Raw genomic sequence first — 18,697 nt, 5'->3', positions numbered from 1 at the left:
CACCACAATTACATGCTCATCATACAAAAACTACTGAACCCGCTGATATAGGATAAAAAACATTTAAAGCACCTTGCCCCTGCAATCATTCTGGAAAGTTTGATTTGTTTTTTTACCTTTTGTTTAATTCTTTTTTCGAATTTTATTGCATGAAGCTTTCACTTTACGTTAGTTGTCTCCCCTTAGGGTTTTTGTTGTTAGTCACCTTTTATTCTTCTTTATCGCCGTGTTAGAATCTTCTGCTTCTTAATCCTTTGCATTGGAATGCAATAAAGACATCTGAGATAATTGTATCAGCCCTCACAGATGGAAAATTTCGAAATTCATAATAACACCAGGTATATATTTCATTTAGATTTATCTATAGTACCTGCTAAACAAGAACATCATAACAGCACTTACTACACTTTACAGTAATATTTGACCATTTAAGTGTTTTTTGTAAGGAAACCATTCATTGCTACCTCTAAATGTACATATTCGATTGAATTTTCTGTATTTAAAGCTACAGAAATAATTTAACTAGACATGACAATTAATTGTGTCCTTGTACATGTATAGATATATTAGAAAGTTAAAATTTGTAATGTTTTACTAATCAGAAATGTTTCAAATTTTTATCTTAAATATATAATCAGTGAAGTAATAACAACAAGAGACGAATGAGTTGTCAAATTTTCCTGGCAATCTGCTCGTTTATCAAGATACAAAATAAGACACAGACTATTACATAAATTACACCATATCAAACAAGCATTAGTTTGTTAGGATCCAGTTCCAATTTTCGACAATGCTGGCAATATTACATACTGCAGCACTCATCTGGTATATATAAGGTAAAAAATTGACAAATTTGACAAAATTTTCATACTTCCATAAATTATACATATTTTGAATTGTTACCATGGCTACATTAGTGCAATAACAAATAAGAAAATTAACACCTGCGGCTTTGAATCATGGTCATTTCCTTTTGCAAAATTTGTTGAGATTCATCCTAATATATACCATCTGAATATCATGCCTCCAGGCTTTTTAGTCCATGTGTAAAAGTTGTTTGAAAGTTTCAACAAATTTGACCCCTGTGACCTTGAACATAAGTCAAGGTAAGTTTTCTTTTCACACCCCTTGTTTGGTTTATCTTAAGAACATACCAGCCAAATATCATTCCTCTAATATGTTTAATGTTTTTATGTTAAATATGTTTTATGAACGATCAAGACAAACTAGGACATTGTGAAAAAAAAACCCAAGTGGCTCAAGGGCCTTAATGGTCAACTGGGTCATAATGGTTCTTGTAACGTCATAGAAATAATTTTGTTTAAAAAAGTTATATAACTTTAATTATAATGTACACATAATAATATAACTTTAATTATAATGTACACATAATACAAATGTGAGACCCTAGGGTGATGAAATTTACAATTTTGGTAAAGCATCTGAAGGCCTTTCTATCCATGATGAGTACTTGATTTTATCATACCTGGGATATGAGAAGATTTTTTAAGTTTCAATAAATTTGACCCTCAGGAGTTTGCCACAAGAAGTCGAAAATGTTAAAAGTTTACAATGCACAATGCCGGACAAAAAGAGATCGCATTAAGAGTATATATGAAAAAATATGAAGGTTTTTTATTTCTAAAAAATGATGTCTCTGTTCAACAAAAAAATGACACTATTTTTAGTACCTACAATATAGATGCACCAGACCTGTTATTTAACTGGTCTCATTCACAGATAAGTTATAAACAATAAATATATCACAAAGAATATTACTCCAACCATGCAACATGGCCACCATGATAAATTACATTTTTATCTTTCAGTAAATAGGTCTCTATATAATGCTGATCTATTTAATCTTCACTTTGACTGACAAGCACATACATGTAGTTACAAGCCACTTTGTAAGCTACACACATATTGTAAAAAAAGTCATAACTTAAGTTTGTACAGCAAACACAGAAACTGACACCAGGATGTATGTTTCACCTGCAATGCACACCCCTTTCATGAAGCAATTTAGGTAACAAGATTTATAAAGTAAAGTAGAAAGCTTTGACATAAACAGGGGTCAAAATGGCAGCACAAAGAACACTTTGACTCAGGTGTTAATTTATCTCCAAGTCCAAAATGTTGAACTAGGACTGTAGCTGGATTCGAAAGTCTTCTCCGTAGTAGTCAAAGGCTTTTAGGTCGGATTTCTTACACAGCATTTCTCTAATCAAATTATCATTGATCTGGAATAAACAAATTCAAATCGATAAGAATAGTTACTGGTTGTTCTTGCAATAGACATGCAAACACTGTTCAGCTATTTATCCCAGTCAAAAAATTATCGATCTTTTGAGCTTCAATGTCTGCATTAAAGTATTACCATAGAAAACTTTACTATTGTCCAATGAACATTTATCTACTCCAGGGAATTTATTACTAAGCCTACCTATTTTTTTAAAGTATAAGTTTTTGAAAAAAAAAATACAAGAAAGTCTTTTCCTGAACAGATTTGTCTTCTGAGGTTTTGTTGGGTTCTTAAGAACCAGTTTTACAGTAGATAATCCATTTCAGAGGTTCTCCAGGGCAGCAAATCACTTTCTCTAACAATACAAAATAAAACTAGAGTATCAATGAAACCTATGAATGCTCCCCAAAAGCAAATTTAATGGACACAAAATATTAACGCAGCGTAAAAATTCAGTAATTAAGGGGTTTCAAACCTGAATTTCTTATACTGCACATCCTGTTAATATGACCAATATATACACCAAGTTTCATTATCCTAGTTTAAATGAAAGTTATGCTACAGATACTAAATTTTAACAAACGGCAATAACTTTATAACTTTCAGGATCTGATTTCAGTACACTGCATATTTTCTTATCATGGCTAACATTTTTACCAAATTTCATGATCCTTGCTCAAATGTAGACACAAAAGAACAGATGGACTGACAGATGGATGAACAGAGCAGCAACTATATTGCCCTCTCCCCCAAATATAAAAATTTCCATGAGCATGAAAAAAAAAATCAGAAAACTTGATTCTGCACATGTATGTAGCTTCTTATCTTCAGTGAATTTTTACAGATATGTGTCCTAGCTATTTGATATACCATATTTAATCAAAATGTCTGGTTTACCAGTCATACATTGTATTTTAAAACTGCTTTTAAGAAACAAACAATTACATACAGATATAATCTTACAAAGAAAACCTAGGTGTCCAGATTTAAAACCTTCCCATGCATAATTATCTTACCTTGTTACACTGCCGAAGGTCGAGTAATGTTAGTTTGGGCATACATTTGGGTATTCTATCGAAACATTTTCCAAAAATCTTGTGTAGCCCAACCAAATCCAAAGTTTCCAATGAGCTGTTCAATGAAAAATGCATCAGAAATAGTCACTAGCACAAATGTGTATGTTAGAAGTCATAATATAAAATATTTTCTTTAAAATGTCACTGATTTAGTAAATTTACTGAACAGTGGTACATTGAAGTGTGTGATTATTACCATCCAAAGCCTTATTAGCAGATAAAAGTGGTAGGAAATATGTGAACATGTAAATAAAAAAAACGTAGATAGCTAATGATAAATCAAACTAGTTTCCCATCCCAGCTATTCTTGAAATAAAACTGGTCAAAACTTAGAGGAAGGTATAAAATTACCTGCAGGTATCTACAATGGCGGTGACGGATTCCTCCTGTAGACTGCAGCACCAGCACAATCTAAGCTGTCGTAGATTCCTACCACAGCTGTGTATAAACACAAAAAGATGATATAACAAGAAAATTGTGTAAAACAACAGTAAACAGAATGACATCAAACTCAGGCACATTTGTCTAAAAATAGTCATCCATTCACAATCAAGGAAAAATCCAACTCATTCACCATTCACAGGTATCAGTGACAGAAAACTATGTAACCTCTCTAATGTAACAAATCTGTGTGTTTATGGAAATCTGTTGCTACTACATACAAGTTACACCATATAAGGACATACAGGTATCCGCCAAAGAAACCATGTATCACCAGATATGGACATATAGGTATCCTCCAAAGAAACCATGTAACACCATATAAGGACGTACAGGTATCCTTCAAAGACAACATGTATCACCATATAAGGACATACAGGTATCCTCCAAAGAAACCATGTATCACCATATAAGGACATACAGGTATCCTCCAAAGACAACATGTATCACCATATAAGGACATACAGGTATCCTCCAAAGAAACCATGTATCACCATATAAGGACATACAGGTATCCTCCAAAGACAACATGTATCACCATATAAGGACATACAGGTATCCTCCGAAGACAACATGTATCACCATATAAGGACATACAGGTATCCTCCAAAGAAACCATGTATCACCATATAAGGACATACAAGTACACATCAAATACATCAATACAATAACTCAACATCAACATACAGGTAACCTCAAAATAAACCAACCAAAAAAGTTATCATCTTAATGGCGCATGCATACACTACATACTAGTTTGTACTTTCACATGGTACTGCATTCATGGGCAATATAAATGCCAGTACAAGTGGGTGTTAAAATCCAATTAAGTGCATCAGCATTTCTTGTTTAATTTGCCATGATACAGTTGGTATTCCCAATGCCCTAGAACGTTTACTAAAGCAGTATCAGCTTATTACAAGGGGAGACAACCTCAATTTGTTAATATTGTTTGCTATATATTCCCACACCATTGGCAGTTCATGAGAGGATAATTCACAACTGATATCAATACAGTTTCGCTGTAATGATACCATAAAATTGTTAAATATCCAGGTAACCTATACATTCAATAGATGCTGATTATCTACATATCAACATACATTCAAGTTCATATGACATTATGGTTTCATTATACATACAGGTAAATTCCATACATATCTGCCAAAACAATCAGCAAACATACAGGTAAACTCCATACATATCTGCCAAAACAATCATCAAACATACAGGTAAACTCCATACATATCTGCCAAAACAATCATCAAACATACAGGTAAACTCCATACATATCTGCCAAAACAATCATCAAACATACAGGTAAACTCCATACATATCTGCCAAAACAATCATCAAACATACAGGTAAACTCCATACATATCTGCCAAAACAATCAGCAAACATACAGGTAAACTCCATACATATCTGCCAAAACAATCATCAAACATACAGGTAAACTCCATAGATATTTGCCAAAACAATAAGCAAACATACAGGTAAATTCCATACATATCTGCCAAAACAATCATCAAACATACAGGTAAACTCCATACATATCTGCCAAAACAATCAGCAAACATACAGGTAAATTCCATACATATCTGCCAAAACAATCATCAAACATACAGGTAAACTCCATAGATATTTGCCAAAACAATCATCAAACATACAGATAAAATAAATGCATTATCCTTTTTTTCTATAAAGTATCAGAGATTATGAAAATATGTAATAGTTGATGATACTACTGTAACTAGATACAATTTTACCATTTGAGGATTTGTAGCACAGCTGAATCTTTTAGGTCTCCACAATCAGATAGGTCTAGGCAGGTCAGATTTGACATGGCATCTGTGGAGAACAGCTCAACCACTCCTGCATTGGTCAGCTCTGTACCTTTCCTCAGAGACAAGCAGTTTAGCTTAGTCATTTTCTGTCATGTAAGGAAAACAAACTGTCAACCAGTGAAAACTTGTAACTATGAGTTTTTGAATGTATATTCCAAAAGAACAAATCTGACTGATTACTCTCAAACAGTTTAGGGATCTGCTTGCTTGACATAAAATTGAAAGAGAGAAACTCTATTGAGAGAAAAAAAAAAGGAATATTTACCGATACTTCTCGAAGCGAGGTATCAGTCAGTAGTTCACAGAAGGACACCGTTAGTCTCTCTAATCCAGAACAACCTGCTACGGCTTCAATGGACCGATCAGTCAACTCAGCACCATCAATGTCCAGCCATTTCAAGTTTTCATGGTGATGCTCTACCAAAGTTATCATACTCCTTCAGGGAAATCATAGGCAGAAAAAAAAATAGTGGTATTGTATACATGATGCAATTAATGGAAAAATAACTTATAGCTTTGGCTATTAGTCCTATCACTGCATTTATCAGGCAATAACCCAGGTTTGGTAGGTCCTAATAACCCTAATACAGGTATAACCCTGGAATGTTTCCGTATTACCCCCAAATGAGTATACAAAACCCCACAATAAGTGCAGTATACTTTAAGTTTCAAAAGGCAATGGGAACACTGGCCCTAGACATAGGCCAACTGAATTCCCAATTTTAAGTAAGAGAATATGAATTAGCCCCATGTGTTTATTATAAGACAAAAACAAAATAATAGCAAAACCCCTGCACAACCTCTTTGACAAATATAGCAAAATTCAGTATATATGATTCCTATTTAAAATGCCATCTATCCTAACACTAATTCTCAATGACCTCAATTCCTTTGTGTCTCATTTAAAAGACAATTTGAAAAAAAAAATTTTTTTATATATATCAAATAATGCTTCACTGAATATAACGATAATTAACAAATAATAGATGCTTACTTATCATTTATCCATCCGATTCCATCAATATTGAGGGAGACAATTTGTGACAAATTCCTAGCTAAGTGACACAAGCCAGCATCTGTTATAATACAGTGGGAAAAATTCAAATGTTTCAATCTTTTGGCCTTTGCCAGTACTTCACAGCATTCATCAGCTACCATGTGACAGCCTTCAACATTGATTCTTTCCAGGTTTTCACAATTGAGGACAAAATACTCAAGAATATCAGCAGAACAAGTACTGCAAAAACCCAGGTCAACATCTGTTAGCAAGGGACAGAACTCTGTAAACACAGACACTTCTGAAACACTCAGCATCTGTCGGCTTTGAAGGCAAAGTTTTCGAATACATCCAAGTCGTTTGATGATCCAGCACAAATTGACTGATGATAAATGTGGATTCCAATTCAAGTCAAGTAAAGTCCACAAACTAACATCGTACGCAAGCTTTCGCCATCGCTTACTAACAAGTGAAATCTGTTTACATAAATCCAAGGGGTCAAAATAGGAAAATATTTTCAGAATAATCTCATTTGGGACAAAATCAAAATGATTACAGTGCGATCCATTTTCTTCTCCCTTTTCTTGACAAGAGAAACTGAAGTCAATCACAGCAGTGCTAATCCTATTACTTATATTTTTTATGTCATTTTCTACAACAGATACTAAATGTGTATAATCCACCTCTTCCCCAGTTTCAGTCTCTTTATCACATTCATAATGATCAAATGAATTTTCTGTATTAATTTTTGCAAAGGTTTTCTCATCATTCAGATGACATGATGACATCTCAGTGTTCATATCTGATTGGAGAGTGAAGTCTTTCTGGGTGACATTTTTAGAAGACACGCTGACTGTTGATAGATCTGTCATGGCTGAACTATACACACCATCTGCTCCATGTCTGAATTGGACTTTTTCTTCAGAAGCCCCTTGACGACAATGGCGTTCCTTGTCTGTTGTATAATCAGTTCTACTATAAAGGTCACCATCATCTGAATTAGTATCAGTGTGCATTCTACAAATTAAAAGAGCACTTAAAATTTTAAAAACAATAAGATACTTAGATACGATATAAAGAATACAGAAAGGTGGTGATGGTAAACACAGAAAACTATTTTTATCTAATGCATACGTTTGATCTATAGCAAGAGGGTTTATGAACTGATGTGAGAAAAAAGTAAAACCTTAAATAAACCAGGAAAATATGTATGAGAAAAAAAAACATTTTCGTAATGTTCATATTTCATGCTTACCTTTAAAAAGTGTATAAGGTTTCTTCAGTTAACATCTGTTTCTGTTAAAAACTTTTAAATGTCAGCTATTTTCCTACAAAAAGTATCACATGACAGTTGACATTTGCAAAATATATTCATATTACATGTACCTTGCTTTCTGTATCGGTCCCGTATGTCAATTAACATGACATTCAACGCAGGTGTTAATGGAATTAAATCTTAAATCTGTTTTTTGAAATAGCCATTCCATCTCATAGAAAGAAGTGTGGAAAAATATTTTTGGCATCAACGTCACCCTCGTTTATTTATTGTTTACACGGATGGCATTTACCAACCACTAAAACGGAAACGTATTCGGTCATATTTATCCGGGATAAAAATCAGATAAATATTTCAAGCATGCATAACTGTACCCTCATGTCTGTGTCCTACTACATTATTCTGTACCAAGTTTTAGAATAATCACGGTGATTTATTTTATTATGATCTTATCGAAAAATAATTTGCTATAAACAGGAAGTACTAGCAGAGTTATCGCCCTATATTGAGTCACATTTTGTTTGAAAATGGCGGCCGCGACGACACTCGATCGAGCAAACGAGATCCTCGACGACGAAGCTCTTGCAGAAGAGGTATTGTGGTTTTAAACTAGTTTGTGATTGGATATAAATATATCTTATACTACTTAATTATAGTTGAACAATTGAAAGGGATATCTGTAAAGACACTAAATACCATGAAGTAGTCAAGTGTTTTGGAGGATGAATTATGAAGTGACGTGCATATTTGTCTACACAACATGTTTTGACTGGCAGAGGTTTTGTCTACACAAAAGATGGTTTATTTTGATGGGTTTCGTATTTGGTTTTCTCGCGACAACGAGACGTTTAGGATATTTAGATTATTTATCCGTTGAATTTATTTGGAATTGGCAATCATGACCTAAGGAATATTAATCATGATCAGTTGCTAATAACAAATGTTTTGTCATCTAGAAACTTCTTGAAGAGTTAGAGAATGAGGAAATCCCTGCACATTTACGAGAAGCCCGACTGCAGAGTCTTAAGAGTGAGGCTGAACAATTTAAACTAATGAAAGAAAAAAGTCATGGCATGTACACGTAAGTAAAAAAAAAAAAACTTTATGACTTTTACCATTTCTCGATTATGTCATAAATCTGAAATGAGACCGAGACTATCATCTATAACAAGTATTCCAGTTCCTCCTCTAGAATCCAAAGATGTTCACATCACCATATGCAACATCTAGAACACATTAACAATAAAACAAGTAATATATACCTAGCTCCCACAGTCACATGTCTTCTATATAGTAGATAGATTAAATTTGTAATGATAAGAAAAACGTTAAGTGTGAAATACATTACTTAGCTAACTGTGGTTAAAATTGAATATTGTACAATTGATATTGCCTTATGATTTCAGAGAGATTATGGAGGAAAAACAGTTTTTGGACATGACAACAAGTGAAGATAGATGTGTTGTTCATTTCTTCCATGCTGACTTTAGACGATGTGCAATAATGGATACACATTTAGAGGTTACTAGTAGCTTTGCACTTTCTGATTCATTTGTATTCTTGCCAAACAGACTGATGTTTAAGAGAATGTCTTTGTATTAACTTGTTTTTTATATATAATCACAGTTACATTAACAAACTTAATATGATTATAATGACTTTTAAAATAACTTGAATGACAGGTGGATATAAGATTTATGATCTATATCAGGAAAAAAGATAATGATAGGTTACACTGTTTTGCAAATTTTCTTTTGAATTACATGTATGTATGCCCTCTTGTACATATATAACTGATACTGGCTTTCGAATTAAAGTTTTTATAGCACAACATGTAGAAAATTTGAGTGTGACGCTTTGAGGATACTAGTTTTGCATCTTGAATTGTTCAATTACATTAATATTACATATTTTTTCCTTCTTTTTTCTTCAGAAATTATCAAAGATATATTTCGAAACAAAGTTTGCAAAAATAAATGTAGACAATGCAAAATTCTTTGTGGAAAAACTAAAAATCCGGATGTTGCCAGCCCTCATATGTTTTAACAAAGGCATTGTTTGTGACAGGTGAGTTCAAATTATATTTTATTCTCAATTTGGTTATTTGTTATAGGTCTTTTTGTTTACTTTTATTTTATACCAGTTCAAGTAAATGTCATATTGATACCAACAACAAATAATAATTTTTGTAGCTGTTTAATTGTAATTGTTGACTAGTTAGGTACTTTTTTGTAAGAGTCAATTTCTCTCTTCTTTTAAAAATCTAAATGTGAAACTGATCATCAAAATGATAAATTCCCTGAAAATGAGAATGAAAATGCATTGTTATTTGAAATAAGACATGACGTAACTTATGTCTACCTGCTTTAGTAATTTATCTTTAAATAAACTATTTAGATTTCATTAATCTTATAACAATATCTCTAATGACTTTTGTCATATTTATGTCATTTTACACATAGCTGCTGTTACATAACATTTGTTGCTAATTTTCCTGTGACGAAAAGAAACTGCCTGTAGTTTTATACTCATATATACATTAACGAATCTGTTGTTAGAGGATGGTGTTATGCAATAGTTAGGGCCCCGCATCGCGATGCGGGTGCCCTATAGTAATCACCTTGTCCGTCTGTCCCGCCGTCTGTCTGTCCGTTTCGCTTTCCGCACGATATCTTGAGAAGGAATGATGAGATTTCGATGAAACTTGCTTATGATACTTGGTACATAAGTCCCTCGCTCAAGTTCGATGTTCGCCAAATTCTGCGCATATTTAATGAGGCTGCTGCAATCTGATTGGCTGAATGTTTTACAGAGAATTTCTTCTGAAGGAATGATTTGGGATTTCTTTAAAAATTGCTTTGTGATACTTGGTACATAAGCCCCTCATTCGAGTTCAATGTTCACCCTGTCCGTCTGTCTGTCCGTCCGTTTCCCTGTCCGTCGATCCATATATCTGTCCATCTGTCCATTTTCATTGGATTTTGATGAAAGTTGCTTTCAATACTTGACACCTGTCCATATATTTCTTAATATTAAGAAACTCAATCATAAGGGGTAGGTATTATGCGGGGCCCTTCCTCGACATTGGTCTAGTTATTCAATAATAATCATTTTCTGTTCCAGAGTGATTGGGTTTGAAGACCTTGGAAACACTGACAGCTTCCAGACAATTGTGCTAGAGAAAAGGCTAGGAAAATCAGGTAAGTTATACAATATATAACAGGTACTTCATTTTGTTATATATATGTGGTACATGTATATGGACTTAATGTATAATGTAGGTTTCCCTCTCCTCCCTTTTTAACCATGTGTAATAATAGGGCTAAATACCAAACTTCAATATAGCCTCTACATGTTGTTATTTTGGTGTGATTGACTGACTTTCATGCAGTTCTTAATAGTATGCTTGATAATGAATACAAAGGCAAAAAATATAATACTTAGTATTCAATTATGATGCCATTTTTGTTTTCAGGAGTGATTGACATTCCAGAGGAGTTCAACACAAAGAAGACAATTTTTGGCCATCGAAAAATAAACAGGAATGATGACAGTAGTGACGATGATGATTAGCTATTTAAATTAAAGAAAGAAATTTTAGAATGTTTCATTTTGTTTTTGCAATTTGGTAACATTGATGTGTGTGGAGACAATATTCTACTTACATTCATGTCTCAATAACATAACAGTATACAATTGGCATGGTACTGTTTTGCAATAGAATTGGTGGGAATTAGTACCCACAGATTTGATTTAAATGGGTGACACTTTGTGGAAATATCATGTTTTCACTAACCATGGGTGTTCCATACAACACTTCTCCTTAAAGGGAATGGATTATATTCCGTGGTAAGTGAAGATGAAAAGACATATGCAGATTAATGTGAATATATTCCGACATATATTACAATTTTTGGTGTGGATTTTAGTAGTGTGTTTTTTTACACTAAACTTTTCATATTTATTGCTTAATTTCAATGTAATGTTTTACCTAAATAGAAATGGAAATGTTCAACCTCCATTTCCATGTTTGTTTTATGCAATCCTCCTCATGGCAAGAACTCAAATATCTAAATTAAATGCCCCTCATTGTTGGGGTATTTTAATGGTTTTAGCACTGCCACAATCCAAGATCACACAATCAACAACATATACCAGTATTTACAAGATGAAATATAAAACAATGTCCTGCTTATCTAGGTTCTATAGTGATTGTGTCTCAAAATTTCATCTCAGTAGTTTTTTTATACAATGTAAATGGTTGGAACAAACATCAAATGTCACAATTCAAACCCACTGAAGCCAAAAATATGGCATGCACATTGCTGGCTATGTTGCTGAATTTTGTGTTTAAAGATGTAGCTTATAGGTAAGAAACCATAGGCACTTGAAGATTATTACATACACCACATTAATAATGCACCTAATGGGCCTGAATTGCTTACATATTAGACAGCTTAAAAAGAAGACTTTTGTCCCTAAAACAATTTCTGCAAACTAAAAAGCCTCTCTTAAAGCAAGCTACTTCACAAATATCATTGTTATTGCAAAGAAGTTAACTTCTTAATATATTTGACTACTGTAACCTTGATAGTCAAGTAATTCAATTGAACAAGCTTTGTTGATTTTAGTTCCGGCCTATTACCATGACCCAAGGCATTTAGGTTATTGAGAATATATGGTTTAAAGATTTGACTTCTATGATCTTGAAAGTGGGTCAAAGTCATTCTTCTATACAAATTTGATTGCCCTTCATCAATGCATGCTACAGACTCAATATCGATATCCTGTGCCACTTGGGTTTTAGTCCCCTAGTAGGAACTGCAGTGTCCTTCCATTCATACTTATTCCATCTTGTTTTAGGCTTCATCTCCTACACTACTTATTTCCGGAAGTTTATACTTTTGTTATCAGTTCATCTTGATGAGGCAGTGTCATTATCAAAATTAGGTCACTGTGACCCACATTTTGACTTTTTAGCTATGGTAAGGAAAATAAATTGTCTTGGCTTTATCTCTTACACTACTAGTAACTGGAACTTATCACTTGGAGTATAGGTTCACCTTCATAAAGTGGTGTCTGGTGTATTAGAAGTAGGTCAGTATGACCTTCATTTTGACTTTTGATCTACATCAAAGAAATCAGGTTGTTTGACTCCATCTCCTACACTATTAGTTACCAGAACTTTTTACTTGGGGCATGGATATATTTAAATTTCATTCTTGGCATTGTAATTTCATATTTAGTGGAGAGGGGTGTAATTTGCTGATTTGTATTGTTAAGAAATTGTTGAAAGATTTTTCAACACATACCCGTGTGACCTAGAAAGTGAGTCAAGGTGAACAAAATGACAGCCCTTCATTCCAGCATATTAGAAGTCCAATATCAATATCGTGGACCTCTTGGTCATTAAGAAGTCATTTAAAAGTAAAAGATGATGCTGGATGGATGACAGATGCTACACAAGGGAAAAATAAGCTCACTTGATCTTTCAGACAGGTGAGCTAAAAACAAACATTCTGGGTACCAGTATATTGATGATTAAGAATTGTCCACTACTGGAGACTCTAGCTGACTAAGATTCACTTCATAAGTTACTGGGTCTCGTATGGAAGATAATGAAAACAAAAAATCCATCAGGCAAGTTGGACCATGTTTTATTCATAAATTGGTCAAATATTTGACAACCTGGAAACATAATAAATGATTTAAAATGGCAAATTGTATATTACATAACACCAACAAAATACAGCACTACGTTCCAATATAAGTTAACAGACATCCACTATTGAACAATTTCTGCATGTGCTTGCATCAAGGCTGTACTTACTGTGAGTTTCTTTACCATCCTCCAATTGTCAACAGTTCTTAGTTTTTATTATTTTGTAGACATATTATTGTAGATAATCCATTATATGTATAAAAAGAACCAAGGGACACACTGCAGTACAAAATACCACAGGCAAACAGTTTTCCAGTATTAAAAACATGAAGGTAGATATTACATACACTTCTGAGTTTTAATTACAAAAAAAAGCAGTTCTTCAAGACAGAAAATTTTGGATTTTTTTAAAAATTTATTTTAAGCTTTTTATTTACTGTATACATTTTTTTAACAGAAGCCATGTGAATGACAAGTTACACACAACTCTACTTCTTTGTTGACAGTCTACATGTATACCTTTACTTTTAACCAAATGAGATTTAAATAATAAAAACTATTGTAAACCTCTGTACCACTAATTCATTGAAATTCAACATCTCTTATTGACAAGCTTTCATTAAATCTTCATTAGAGTTGACCTTGGTATTTCAAGTTAAATGTATCGCTTCATGGTAAAGAAAAAAATTTAAAAAATAAATGACCCCAAACCTAAGCTAACAACAACCCTCACCTTGCTTTTTTCTAGTCCCAATCTTGATGTTTATCATCTTTTTACTACTTGTATAAGGAAAAAAAACTAATAATCCTGGCATCCTTTAATAATGAATATCCCTTGAATTGTGCCCATCACTATTTAGAGAAGCTATATTTAGGCTAAAAAGTGTGCATTAAATGTGAATATCTATGATATATCAGTCTGATTAGTAGAATGTAAGAATAATTGGGAATTTACCTGTGGGTGTTGTCGTCCAGTATCTAGTACAGCAAGGAGCCTTACAGAATTATCAAATGCTGCAGTGTTAGAGCCTATGGACTGTTCTATATTCACAGGATGGATGTTGGATGTCTTACCTACACCTTCTTATTAGCCCCATACCCATGCAGACCTTAATAACTAACAGTAAGCAGTAACAGCAAAGCGGTGCAACACTTTCAACTGTTGCAAAATCTGTGAATAATGAAGAGAATTAAAGCATACCTGAAAAAGTCATTCATGATAAATACATGTTATATGTGTTTCTTTATTCATAGATTCTGATTGGTTGAAATATGACCAGTAAAAGAACAATGGCTGTGGTAAAAAGTGATCAGGATATTCATCATAAACCAATCATAAACTTAGATATACATTGTATAAATATTTACCTGGCAAGTAATAGACCCAACACAGAAAGTACAGAACCAATAGGATTTTTTATAATTAGAGAATTAAGATATCTGATCCAGATGACTATGGCCTGGGAGTGGGACACCAATATCTCTCTCCTTACATTGGTCACTAAGCAGTCCCTGTAATTACAGTCATTGTCACTAAGCAGTCTCCGTAATTACAGTTATTATCACTAAACAGTCCCTGTAATTACAGTCATTGTCACTAAGCAGTCCCTGTAATTACAGTCATTGTCACTAAGCAGTCCCTGTAATTACAGTCATTGTCACTAAGCAGTCCCTGTAATTACAGTCATTGTCACTAAACAGTCCCTGTAATTACAGTCATTGTCACTAAACAGTCCCTGTAATTACAGTCATTGTCACTAAGCAGTCCCTGTAATTACAATCAGTCACTAAACAGTCCCTGTAATTACAGTCATTGTCACTAAGCAGTCCCTGTAATTACAGTCATTGTCACTAAACAGTCCCTGTAATTACAGTCATTGTCACTAAACAGTCCCTGTAATTACAGTCATTGTCACTAAGCAGTCCCTGTAATTACAGTCATTGTCACTAAACAGTCCCTGTAATTACAGTCATTGTCACTAAGCAGTCCCTGTAATTACAGTCATTGTTACTAAACAGTCCATGTAATTACAATCATTGTCACTAAAATGTCCCTGTAATTACAGTCATTGTCACTAAACAGTCCCTGTAATTACAGCCATTGTCACTAAACAGTCCCTGTAATTAGTCATTGTCACTAAACAGTCCCTGTAATTACAGTCATTGTCACTAAACAGTCCCTGTAATTACAGTCATTGTCACTAAACAGTCCCTGTAATTACAGTCATTGTCACTAAGCAGTCCCTGTAATTACAGTCATTGTCACTAAGCAGTCCCTGTAATTACAATCATTGTCACTAAGCAGTCCCTGTAATTACAATCATTGTCACTAAGCAGTCCCTGTAATTACAGTCATTGTTACTAAACAGTCCCTGTAATTACAATGAGTCACTAAACAGTCCCTGTAATTACAGCCATTGTCACTAAACAGTCCCTGTAATTACAGTCATTGCCACTAAACAGTCCCTGTAATTACAGTCATTGTCACTAAACAGTCCCTGTAATTACAATGAGTCACTAAACAGTCCCTGTAATTACAATCATTGTCACTAAACAGTCCCTGTAATTACAATGAGTCACTAAACAGTCCCTGTAATTACAGCCATTGTCACTAAACAGTCCCTGTAATTACAGTCATTGTCACTAAACAGTCCCTGTAATTACAGTCATTGTCACTAAGCAGTCCCTGTAATTACAGTCATTGTCACTAAACAGTCCCTGTAATTACAGTCATTGTCACTAAGCAGTCCCTGTAATTACAATCATTGTCACTAAACAGTCCCTGTAATTACAATCATTGTCACTAAGCAGTCCCTGTAATTACAATCAGTCACTAAACAGTCCCTGTAATTACAGTCATTGTCACTAAGCAGTCCCTGTAATTACAGTCATTGTCACTAAGCAGTCCCTGTAATTACAGTCATTGTCACTAAACAGTCCCTGTAATTACAGTCATTGTCACTAAACAGTCCCTGTAATTACAGCCATTGTCACTAAACAGTCCCTGTAATTACAGTCATTGTCACTAAAATGTCCCTGTAATTACAGTCATTGTCACTAAAATGTCCCTGTAATTACAGTCATTGTCACTAAACAGTCCCTGTAATTACAGTCATTGTCACTAAGCAGTCCCTGTAATTACAGTCATTGTCACTAAACAGTCCCTGTAATTACAATGAGTCACTAAACAGTCCCTGTAATTACAGTCATTGTCACTAAACAGTCCCTGTAATTACAGTCATTGTCACTAAACAGTCCCTGTAATTACAATGAGTCACTAAACAGTCCCTGTAATTACAATGAGTCACTAAACAGTCCCTGTAATTACAGTCATTGTCACTAAGCAGTCCCTGTAATTACAGCCATTGTCACTAAACAGTCCCTGTAATTACAGTCATTGTCATTAAAATGTCCCTGTAATTACAGTCATTGTCACTAAACAGTCCCTGTAATTACAGTCATTGTCACTAAACAGTCCCTGTAATTACAGTCATTGTCACTAAGCAGTCCCTGTAATTACAGTCATTGTCACTAAACAGTCCCTGTAATTACAGTCATTGTCACTAAGCAGTCCCTGTAATTACAGTCATTGTCACTAAACAGTCCCTGTAATTACAGTCATTGTCACTAAACAGTCCCTGTAATTACAATCATTGTCACTAAACAGTCCCTGTAATTACAGTCATTGTCACTAAGCAGTCTCCGTAATTACAGTTATTATCACTAGGAAGACCCCATAATGACACTCACTAAATCCTAGTCAGTGTCACTTCACAGTCCCATGATTATAATTATTGTAACTAGATCCCATAATTACAAGCAGTCCTATTTTCTGGTCCCAGATCCACACATCACAAAACTATAGCTACCAGTATTTTGAGGTACTTTCTCTATGTAAATTGTTATATGCTTTGAATGAGAACTTGCATTATGCATTGATATGATCTATTCTACATTGATAGCATATGAAGGACTTTCCTTCAATTCATCAAACGATATCTTTACACATGAGCATTTTCATTTTTAAATACCCAGTATAACATTAAATGTAGAAAGCAACAAAGACCTCTTATTGATGCGTATCACATCAACACATAAACAGGGTTATTTTCATTAACAACATATTTATAAATATGGGCAGAAATTGCACTTCCTGGGATAAAAAAAACACACGACCAATAAAATAAGGATTTTCTGTACTACCAACTTAAATCTGGTCACAAATCTTCAAACGTTTCTGGCATACGAAAAATATTAATCTTTATACAGTAATTTTTGTTGCATTCAACATATCAAATGTTTATGAAAAATTCTCCCTGACAGAATGAGACAGATAGAAAATGTATCTTCTAATTGAATGAAACATCGTTTCAGCATGAGCACTTATGAGATATAATTCTGTCATAACAGTTTAGAGATTAAATTTTGTATCAATGTTGATGGCCGAGTATTAAGTTTTGTCAACATTCTGAAAGTTCTGCACAAAGATTTCAAATGAAGCACAAGAGGACAAAATATTGCTGTATCCATTTTGTTAAATATCACAGCCATAGTGAAATAAATTAGCAATTGATAAAGGCACATCACTGAATACTTTCTGTTTTTACTTTTTTTTTTCGCTCAGCCAATAAATACTTTAATCAACATAACTGTAACATATCAAAAGTCTTATCAAGATCCATGTGCCTTGAGCGCTAAAACAGCAGAAATATTTGACTTAGTACCAACACGACTAGATAACATATAATGTAAAATTATACTAGGTCCCTCAGTCTTGTCAAAAAGATTCTTACTGCACATCAACAACAGTTTATAACAAAATTTAGAGATATATCAATATGTTTTAGTAGTTGATCGAATCATTAGAATAGTTGAAATTGGTCAGATATAAAGAGAATGTGTCCTACTGGTATTATGACTATTGTCTATGAAGACATGTAAATATAAAGAAAACGTATAACTGATATGTAATGTAACCTCATATTGCTTTGTACTACCTCTGAGTGAATTTGCAATACTACTGAAATTCACAAGAATATCTTATATCAGTGATTCCCAAAACAAAAAACTTGTGAAAGTAGTATGTGTGTGAAATACAAAAAAAACAAACACACAATATAGCAATAATTTTCATAGTGTTAAAAGTGAAATAT

General features: G+C 33.6%; 2 protein-coding genes across 3 annotated transcripts; one reads left to right on the top strand and one right to left on the bottom strand.

The window, feature by feature from the left end:
• Nucleotides 1-1,390: 1,390 nt before the first annotated feature.
• Nucleotides 1,391-8,132, bottom strand: LOC132552259 (F-box/LRR-repeat protein 2-like). Of its 2 annotated transcripts, none has more exons than XM_060216413.1 (7): nt 7,993-8,132; nt 6,604-7,623; nt 5,875-6,046; nt 5,532-5,695; nt 3,673-3,759; nt 3,262-3,376; nt 1,391-2,243 (listed from the first exon to the last, which is right to left on the bottom strand). In XM_060216413.1, exons 2-7 carry the CDS (start codon nt 7,620-7,622, stop codon nt 2,145-2,147), a joined length of 1,656 nt encoding a protein of 551 aa, XP_060072396.1. In that variant the 5' UTR covers nt 7,623; nt 7,993-8,132; the 3' UTR covers nt 1,391-2,144. The 2 variants fall into 2 exon arrangements, with proteins under 2 accessions (XP_060072396.1, XP_060072397.1); XM_060216414.1 differs by lacking the exon at nt 7,993-8,132 and adding an exon at nt 7,862-7,929.
• Nucleotides 8,133-8,406: 274 nt separating this feature from the next.
• Nucleotides 8,407-11,485, top strand: LOC132552315 (uncharacterized). The gene is made up of 6 exons (XM_060216476.1): nt 8,407-8,475; nt 8,839-8,963; nt 9,289-9,403; nt 9,816-9,949; nt 11,006-11,082; nt 11,358-11,485. Exons 1-6 carry the CDS (start codon nt 8,410-8,412, stop codon nt 11,453-11,455), a joined length of 615 nt encoding a protein of 204 aa, XP_060072459.1. The 5' UTR covers nt 8,407-8,409; the 3' UTR covers nt 11,456-11,485.
• The last annotated feature ends 7,212 nt before the right edge of the window (nt 11,486-18,697 follow it).

Source organism: Ylistrum balloti, unplaced genomic scaffold (genome assembly GCF_031769215.1).
Source record: "Ylistrum balloti isolate Yb309-2 unplaced genomic scaffold, AGI_CSIRO_Ybal_v1 Utg370242, whole genome shotgun sequence".
Classification (NCBI taxonomy): domain Eukaryota; kingdom Metazoa; phylum Mollusca; class Bivalvia; order Pectinida; family Pectinidae; genus Ylistrum; species Ylistrum balloti.
This window is presented reverse-complemented; position numbering and strand designations above follow the sequence as displayed.